Source organism: Filicampus tigris, chromosome 1 (assembly GCF_054856515.1).
Source record: "Filicampus tigris isolate MCC_2025a chromosome 1, RoL_Ftig_1.0, whole genome shotgun sequence".
NCBI classification, from domain to species: Eukaryota; Metazoa; Chordata; class Actinopteri; order Syngnathiformes; family Syngnathidae; genus Filicampus; species Filicampus tigris.
The window spans coordinates 31,556,340-31,566,092 of NC_141217.1; the positions used below are offsets into that span (position 1 = coordinate 31,556,340).

The 9,753-nt window shown below is 41.2% G+C and overlaps 1 protein-coding gene across 5 annotated transcripts in view; it reads left to right on the forward strand.

Moving 5' to 3' along the window:
* Positions 1 to 8,045, forward strand: part of pfkfb1 (6-phosphofructo-2-kinase/fructose-2,6-biphosphatase 1) — a 37,434-nt gene extending 29,389 nt beyond the window's left edge. For all 5 annotated transcript variants that reach the window (XM_086032379.1, XM_086032361.1, XM_086032370.1 and 2 more), the window contains 10 exons: positions 932 to 1,006; positions 1,111 to 1,167; positions 1,409 to 1,530; positions 1,605 to 1,812; positions 3,327 to 3,473; positions 5,263 to 5,367; positions 5,688 to 5,817; positions 5,887 to 5,949; positions 6,025 to 6,089; positions 6,683 to 8,045. In XM_086032379.1, coding sequence (XP_085888505.1) covers positions 932 to 1,006; positions 1,111 to 1,167; positions 1,409 to 1,530; positions 1,605 to 1,812; positions 3,327 to 3,473; positions 5,263 to 5,367; positions 5,688 to 5,817; positions 5,887 to 5,949; positions 6,025 to 6,089; positions 6,683 to 6,742 — 1,032 coding nt within the window. In that variant the 3' untranslated portion in view covers positions 6,743 to 8,045. The remainder of the gene's footprint in view (positions 1 to 931; positions 1,007 to 1,110; positions 1,168 to 1,408; positions 1,531 to 1,604; positions 1,813 to 3,326; positions 3,474 to 5,262; positions 5,368 to 5,687; positions 5,818 to 5,886; positions 5,950 to 6,024; positions 6,090 to 6,682) is intronic.
* The last annotated feature ends 1,708 nt before the right edge of the window (positions 8,046 to 9,753 follow it).

Below are 9,753 nucleotides of genomic sequence, written 5' to 3' on the forward strand. Positions count from 1 at the left end.
AAAATAAAACCCAGACTCAGTAAAAAGACAAAAAATAAAAGGAAACATCATCATACTTGTACAAATGATTGCTAACACATGTTCAGTCCAGAATACCATCAATTGACAATTATTATCAGTTTTTGCAAAAACTGCTACATGCAGATGTGCAAATAAGCAATGGTAACAAGAACATGAGCAACCGAATAGCTAGTTGCCAATTGCCATTAAATAAACGAATTGCACTTGGGAAATTCTGGAAGCTTTTTGGCATCCTCTTCGGAACCCTAAACCAACGGCCTGAGAGCAAGAGCTCAAACTCATTTTAATGTGGACGATTAGGACTATTCAAAATAGCCTTCCTCAGGACCTTTATACTATAGATACATATATGCAGTATATTGATAAACATGAGCCAGGCTTGCGGACTTCCTGATAGATTTCAGAGGGATTGAGCGACACCTACTGGACATGGGCCGAATAAAGAGACACATTTAAGAGCTATCCGTTCTGCCCCCTTCCGGTCAAACCACATCATTACACTTGGCTCATTTTCTTACATGCAGTGTTTCCCAACATTTATCCACCCAGGTCACATTCACTATTTGACGTTAGAAAAATCTCAGTGCGCACCACCAGGGGGAGAAAAAAATAATCAGCACATGCAATTTAGGTAGAAGTACAGATACATGCCTAAAACAAAGACTGTGAAAAGGAGAAGCACTGTTCAACTCTTAGGCTGCTGAAGATGATGATGAAGTTTTGGTTGGGACAATTGATAGACTACAATTTACTGATGAAAATTGTTTGACAATGTTTAGTGGGGGGATAAAGAATCTTAATTTTTATCTATATTTTTTATAGATGTATTTCCATTTGATTTCAGTATTATCACTGGTATGGAAAACAAATGCCGAGCTCAAAGCCTTGATAGCAAATGTGTCTTACACAGGTTTTTGATGCCACCAACACTACAAGGGAGAGAAGGGCAATCATCCTCAGCTTTGCCAAAGAGAGAGGCTACAAGGCAAGTGCAAGTGAAGCTAGAAAAAGTTACCACGGCCTGTGTGTGTGTGTGCGCGCGTGCGCATGCATGCGTGCGTGCTCCTACACATTGTCTTTTGTGCCCAGGTTTTCTTTGTGGAGTCAATCTGTGACGACCCCGAAATAATTACAGAAAATGTCAAGGTGCGAACTCCTCATCACTTGTTCACTACTGTAAACTTTTTGGTTCATACAGTGAGGTGGGGGGAAAAAAATGAGTACCAAGCAAAAATCGATGGTGCTCCTTTGAGAAGCAGACCAAAATTGTTATGTTCATCCCCGGTTATAGTGCGTTTTAGAGGCATCGTCACCCATGTCTAATGTTTTGTGAGCAGCAATCTCCAGCGCCCTCTATTAAATACCAAAACGTTCACGTTCTTTGCAGCAAGTGAAATTTGGAAGTCCAGATTACGTCAACTGCAGCATGGAGGAAGCCATGGAAGACTTTGCACAACGCATCGAGTGTTACAAGTCCGGCTACATGCCGATAGACGACGAGAAAGACAGGTGCTGCTCAGTCGGGACAGATAGGGAATATGCTCTGACTATTTGTATCTCTAAAGTTGATTTTCATTGAACAGAAAGCTGTCCTACATCAAGATCTATGAAGTTGGTAAAAGATACCTGGTGAACCTGGTCCAGGACCATATCCAGAGCAGGATCGTCTACTACCTAATGAACATCCATGTTGCGCCAAGGTCCATCTACCTGAGCCGCCATGGGGAGAGCGAACTCAATCTTCTTGGTCGCATCGGCGGAGATTCTGGTTTGTCCGCCAGAGGACATGAAGTGAGTGGCGCGCACTGAAATATTTGAGGGGTGGAAGAAGACTTTTGCCTGGATCAGACTATGAGATTTTAGCCCCATTAGTGACCCGATTTGCTATTGTGAACGATTTTCCAGATCTGACCTGACATATTTTGTCAGGAATGACAAAGCCTCTTGAACTGTGACATAATCCATGATCAACGATTGGCGTCGGAGAATCCCTGCGATGCCAAAATGAAAAGTGTAGGATTTTTCTTTTTTGGATATCTTCCGTGTAGTGTAGTGTGATTATATCATCGAGAACCCTATGACATAGCACCTTGACAACGACCAATAGGATTTCGTCCTGCAAGCTATAAGACTAGCTGCATGCTTGCTAGTGGTATTAAACGTATCTGAACATGATCTCAAGCTCTCGTTGAAGAAAGCACAGCCCAAAGAGAAACAATACTCTGGAGCACCCAGGGTTGACACCACGCATGTTTTTCATCTTTTTGTTCATTTTCAACCAAAAAAATTGCCACAGTCAAACATTGCGCCACTTGCTCCATAATTGTTGTTGTTGCCGTGATGGTAACCATCTGGTCCCGCCTACCCCAACAGCTTGATTTGACCAAATTACATTAATGATTGCACAAGTAAAAGACAGGATTAAGTGATATCGTAGTATCAGAGCTGGGCATTCCGTCCCAGGGACAGGACGGACGCCCGTTTGTGGATGGACGGACGGGGGACTCTTTTAAAAAGGACAGACCAAGCAAGGACCGAGAGTTTTGGTCCATCCCTCTAAACGTCCCTAACCGGGTCAAGTCCCAGCTGACGTGTTGTGTTGGGTTCTTTTAAAAAGTGAGACTGCCTTGCTAAGGCTGCACAACACTGGAGTGCTCTTTTCCACGTGCATTCCCTCCCTGCATTATTGTTCCCACAGGCATAGTGGACGCCCATTTCACTGACGATGGGGAAAAAAAACACTGAAAGCTATGACCCGGAAGTGGACGACATTCGTTCTCCTCCTAAAATAACATTGCCCTATTTTGCAATAATTCTTTTTATTTGCTAAATAACGCAATAAGAAGTCAAAACGTGCGACAAAACCCAATAGTATTGTGTACACAATCTTAAATATTCTCTTGATGTCCCTCGGCTTGCTCCGGAAGGGTACCTAGGTCGCGGACGGTATATACGGATTTTCACTATTCGCGCCTGGGCCCTATCCGCCGCAAATAGCGTGTGTCAACTGTAATCCTGTTCTTGATGCAGATGTTGTTCTGCCCATTGTTCTCTCATCCCTTGACTCTTAATCCTATTTTATCTATCAATCTACCCTCTGTCCTCTGAGCTTTGGTTCCGTTGGAGGTTTCTGCCCATAAATGCCTTTACTCGTTGCCAAAAGTTCTTGCACGCGTGACGCTCACTTGATTAGTTTTCATGTGGTTGTCGACCTGTTCAATGTGCAGAGTGCCTTGAAATAATTTCCATTAAACATCAAATTGACTTCACTTGACTAACTGGGCAGCTGAATTCGTTGTCTGCAGTACGCTGCTGCTTTGAAGACTTTCATCCAGAGTCAGAAAATTGAAGACCTGAAGGTGTGGACCAGCCACATGAAGAGAACCATCCAGACTGCACACACTCTGGGGGTCCAGTATGAGCAGTGGAAAGCTCTCAATGAGATTGACGCGGTAAATTCCTTTCTGATTAGATTACGCGAGTAAAATGGTAGTGTAGTCCTACATGCTTCTGCCCCTTCCGTGTAACCTTCACTTTTTAAAAACAAACTGTGCTTCTGATCCTGAGTAAAATACCGTATTGGCCCGAATATAAGACGGCCTTGATAGAAAGACGACCCCCTCTTTTTCAAGACTCAAGTTTGAAAAAAGTTTTTATACAGAAAATAATTACAGTACATCTGAAACAAATGATTATAACAATATATTTGAGAGAAAAGGCGTGTTAGTTTGCCTCATTCAAATCTTAATATCTGAACGTTTAAATATGTAAACTAAAGTGCAATCGCATTCGTAAATGAATGGCTTCTGGTTTTTGAAATGTAAATAAACCAATCTATTGTGATCAAACAACAAAATTGCAATAACTGCGTTAACCATCAAAGTGAAGTCTAACTAACTGTAGTCTTGAAACAAATCGGAATAAGGAAACACATTGCAATAAAATAATGCAAAGTGTTTTAACTTGAGAGTAGCTGAGATCTATCTTGACAGAACACTACTCCTCACAAACAATTATCTGCCTCGCTGTGCTCAGTGTCGCTGTCCTTAATCCCATCCTCTGTCTCCTCCCATTTCACGCCATCCTCACGTGACGGGTTGCTTTGGCCTGCGGAGTCAAATTCAGCATTCGCTTCGATGATATCTGGCGCCATCAAGCGTCGTGAATGGGTATAATGTCTAGACCCCCCAATATAAGACTACCTCCACTTTTTCAGTCCTATTTCAATGCAAAAAAACCACCGTCTTATATTCGGGCCAATACGGTATTTGCAGCATCTTGATCTTGGCTTGCGTCAAATACAGTGCATGAGACTCAGGACACTATAGTTAAACAAAATTGCAGGTTTACTCCGGTTAATCTATCGACTGGGGTCAATAAGGGGATTGACAGTAGCAGACTCTGTAATACAGGAAATAAGATGTCCAACCCACACAAACATACAGTACATTCATAGACTTAAAAGGACAATTTGTAGAATTCAGTGCCATCTAGTGGTCAACTAATAGAATGCGACCACCTAAGATGGAGGCGCGTGCATTTTGAAGCACACACACTACGGTGCCTCTGAAAGCCTACCAATAGTTTCTTCAGCAGAGGTACAAGGAAAATGTCATCAAAAATGACTTCTAGTATTGTCTCAAGTCAAGAAGTAAGTGCTTTGCATATTTTACTCGTGCAGTAATCATGATGCTGAGGAATTTTGTTTGCTAAGTTTGTCTTCTTAGAGTATCCGTAGTACAAAGATGGCAGCGGAACATGGCCGCCTCCTGTGAGGAGGTGTGCCCTATGTAATATAACTAGAGGTTACTTCACCTACGATTATAGAAAAATAATTACGTTGATGTGATAGAGCATAATTTTTTTGCATATTGTTGAAATGAATAGTGGGTTTTTAAAATGATCATTGAAAAATCAAAACATTCTACACGTTGTCTCTTTAAAATTGTCGGTATATACCGCTTAGCGTCATTCACTACTCATAAATAACTCAACTATAGCACAGCAATTAATAATCAATTCCAAAATAGGTTTAAATAATAAGTGTGGTAACACGTGTTTGGACTCTTACTCAGTTTTTAATGACATCGATATTATTCACTTGTTGGTTTTTAAATTTGTGGTCCAGGAACCAAAAATAACCTGAGTCTCAGGAGGAAAACACATAATTGTATACTTTTTTAATAAACAAGGTTTCCTAAGTTGAATTGTCTTTTTTTTTTCTGTTCCTACTGCCCAAAGGGTGTGTGCGAGGAGTTAACCTATGAGGAGATTCAGGAGCGTTTCCCCGAAGAGTTTGCGCTGAGAGACCAGGACAAGTTTCGTTACCGGTACCCAAAGGGTGAGGTAAGTCCTCCCCAAAGGGTGCTGATGGAAGATTCCAGACTTCAGATTGTTTCAGGAATTATGTGTGCCCGTTATGTTCTGAAGCTCTTCTTTCCCAATCCTCTGAGGGAATTAGTTTCTTCTTCTACATTCTATTCCGTTCATCATGTCTTCTTTTATAACACCTTTTCTATTTTTTGTGTTGAAACAAAAATTTGTCATGTAAAGATATTGACGTTCTTCTACCCGGCTAACAGTAGTTTCCTCTTAGGACCTCTCAGCTCAGTTGTAGGTGACATTGCCTTGAAACGTTCTGTGACATGAAGTTCTCTGTGTGGCAGTCGTATGAAGACCTGGTCCATCGCCTGGAGCCCGTCATCATGGAGCTGGAGAGGCAGGAGAATGTTCTGGTCATCTGCCACCAAGCAGTCATGCGCTGCCTCTTGGCCTACTTCCTGGACAAACCTGCAGGTTGACAAGTCATCTCATTCCCTGTGGTCATATTCCTTCATAATCCGTCTCCTTTTGCTCTACCTGAAGACCGGCTGCCCTATCTTAAGTGCCCTCTCCACACGGTGCTCAAACTCACACCAATAGCCTACGGTGCGTGCTCGCTCTTTGACTCTTTGACAGTACGGTCCCCGTGTCTTGATGCCCTGATGTTCTTCTCGGTTTTAGGGTGCAAAGTCGAGTCATTTTACCTCAATATCGAGGCGGTCAACACACATAGGGACAAGCCTATGGTAAGAGCAAACTAACAGCAGTCAGACTATTAGACAGTCAGCATTAAATCTTGATGCACCAACACTTTAAATTCAAATTTTTGTCATTACTCTTTTTTTAGAGCGGAAATTAACCCAAACATATTTTTTTCAGGAATATGTTCCCAGCAGGCCCACTAGTTGAGATGAATATTGCATTTGTGGAATATGAGTTAAGCAGAAAAACCACCCGTTTTTAGCCATCTCAGGGGGCGGCCATTTTGTCATTTGTGTCGACTGAAAATGACATCATAACTACGCAGGGCTCAGGTAACGACCTATCATGGCTCAGCTTCAGAAAACAGGTCAGCTGTGATTGGTCGTTACCTGAGCGCTGAGTTGTTGTGATGTCATTTTCAGTCTACGGAAGTGACAAAATGGCCGCCCCCAGAGATGGCTGAAAACGAGTGGATTAACACTTATTCCAGAAACGCAATATTTATCAGAATTCCTTGTTTGAACTAGTGGGCTTGCGTAGAACATATTCTTGAAAAAAAAATGTTAGGACCCTTAATGATCTAATGACCCTTTTAAGTGTCCTTGTTGAAATCACAATGTATATGTCGACGTTGCAGAATGTGGATGTCAACAGGAACCCAGAAGAAGCGCTGCAGACGGCTCCTGATCACATTTGAACAACGTACCACGCAAACGGCAAAGACAGTTTCTACGTCTGGCATGTTGGACCTCGTTTCCGAATCCACACAGCAGTTGCCTTGGCGTCAAGTCTCCTGCCACGAGCCGCTTGAAACGCTCGACATCGAAGAGCAGCAGCTGGAAGGTTGATTGCGCGTTGACTGCATTTTCTCCATGACTTGAAGAGCAAACGCTATCTTGCAGGGATCACTTCCCGTGTGTATGTCAAGACATATCCAAAGTCAGTTTGACACCCAATTCAAAAGAAGTTCAAGAAATTCAAACGGCATCGAGTTCACCCAAGGACGTTGACAAGATCAACATAGCAAATACTAAACAAAGCACTCCAAAAATATGCAATCAAAAATATTCAAAGTGTGTGAACGTGTGCTGGTCATGGTAGTCTTATCCTCCTCTGGTATGCTTGGAAGACGTGGACCATGGCTTGTCTTGCATTGACTGTAATGACGTCATTCCTGCCGGTTGCGAAACACCACCCCGGACAATAGAAATACAGTAAACGGCTGCCGATTTAGGGTTCTCTGTGGAGACTCTCCTCCGCTATTTACAGAAAAACGTACCTAGACGCTTGTTGTGGAAAACAAACACACATGAAATGACTTCGTGAGGACGACAAATCAATTTGTTCACTCAAAGCACACATTCTAAAAATCCATTATCCAATCCGCTTATGCTCACAAGGGTCGCGGGCGTGCTGGAGACTATCGCAGCAGTCTTCGGGCAGTAGGCGGCGTACACCCTGAATTGGTTACTTTAAAACCAGTTGGATTAAAAAAATATCACAAAAATGGATCGGTCCACTAATTGGGTCAATTTGACCCACCTTCTTGCGTTGGGGTAGTTTTGTAGAAAACCCAAGTAGTGGATCGGTGGTAGTGAAATAAAATTATCTGGATCTACTCAAAGAATGTATCTGGATTCAGATGATTTTATTTCGTGCAACCACTTGGCGAAATAAAATGGAGTATTTTTTTTGTCAGTGTGTGCATTTTTTTTTTCAAAATCAAATCCTTTTCAAGCCATTTATTTTGAAGGATAATGTTTTAAAATGTGTTTGAAATGGTATTAGCTTTTCTCCGTTGCTTTGGTACATTTCTTATAGCAGAATTGAATTTCTCAAAACTACTTGTTCAATCTTGATATCATTATGTCACTTGTGCCCATCCAAAAAAAATGTTTATGAATTCTTTGAACAAGTTTCAAATGCTTTGCTACATCCATGCAAATGATCATGTACAATTTTCTACTGTTTTCAATATTATAAATTGCTTATGTCATGTTGATCAAGATTTATTCGAATGAGTTTCTGTTGAATTGTTGAATTACTTACGACTCTTATTGTGGAATTAGACAATCTTGAGTGGCAAGATGTCCAAATTCTGAACATTGTCCTGACATCTCAGCCCCAACGAGTCCTCAATTCAACCTTGAGCGGATAAGCATGACCTGGATGACTGATATCCTACATCCAAATAATACAATGGTGCTTTGAGATACGAGTAACCCAATTTACGAGATTTTTGAGATACAATACAAGCCGTTGTTGGGTCAAATCAGTCTTCTATTTCTTCGTTTATTGACTTTACTTAGAGCTCAGCACACAGTGCCTAAAGTCAGATTTTTCTATTGTTCTTCTGTCTGAGTCATGTACATCATTACGTCAGTGCCCACCAGTGTTCAGACTGAGACAACACAGTTGAATGAAATGGTGCCTTCAGGACACGATGACAAACGTGTGTTGCTAAAAGTGCTTAAACTATTCTTAAATGTTACTTGACGCACTGTTGTTTTCAGTTCTTTTCTTTTAACTTCACTGTATTCCTTGAAAAGAATTTGCACAAGCACAGACAGTTTTGCTTGGGACTTTTTCAGGCCTAATTTATTATGCTATGCTATTTTGGGATGTATATTGGTTGTTTACAATCATTTACTTAGTATCGATAATCAAGAGTTGAGTACTTATACTGGTAGGCCTATTGGTCTAAAAAAGATGTGATATTGAACAGGCCAAAAGTGGGGTGTTGTAGTAGTCTTTACCTTCATTCAATGGCTATTCTATTTCAACACAAACAGTGAAGCAACACATAGGCAGATAATGTAACAATAATCACAGACGTCTATTCATTATCCTCCTCAACAACAACTAATAGTATACGGAGTACCGAGAGGATCGACCACCTCCATTTACATGTATGTATTATACTGCCCCCAGGTGGTCAAAGCGTGCACACCAGAAGGTGCAGTTCAGTGTACATTAAATTGAAGCAAAAAATAAAATGTGGATAAAACAATTTAATTTTTTACATTATAGTTAATGATGTAACTCATGCATTTTTTCATAAAGTAAAATATTTTGGTGTGCTGCTTTTCTTATGCCAAACATGACCCCCAAAAAATGTCTTGATTTTTTAGGGGGGAAGATTGAACACACGAATGACGTTAGTTTCAATGGGAAAAGATGATTGGAGATATGAGTGTATTGAATTACGGGCGTGGCACCTGGACTAATTCAACTCGTATGTCAGGGCAATACTGGTAGCTGACAGTTCAAATTGCTTCTGATTCAACTTCAGTGTGAATACTTTTTTTTAAAAATTACCTTAAGTATCGCTGAATCAGTACTTCTACTATTTGCAGGTTTTTTTACACAAGCATTTGTAGTACAAGTTGTAGTTAAGTACTGTAAGTAAGTTCGCAGTTTTTGCTACGTCTGGTGAAGCCCACGTGTGCGTGTCCGTGCAAACAGTGAAAGGACTCCAGTGTGGCGGGCAGAGGAGAGAACGCCAGAACTGCGGGCTGTTTTTCTCTTTTTTTTTTTCCTTTTTTTTTTTTTTTTCTTTTTTTTTTTTCGCTCAGATAGCTAAGCATGTATCCGTCATTCCACTCGTGAATTTGAGTGGCAGCAACCCGCGAAATTTCCAGTACACGCTTACGCACACACGCATGCTCCCTTCAAACCCACTTTGACTTTAGTGTGTGTTGGGGTGCG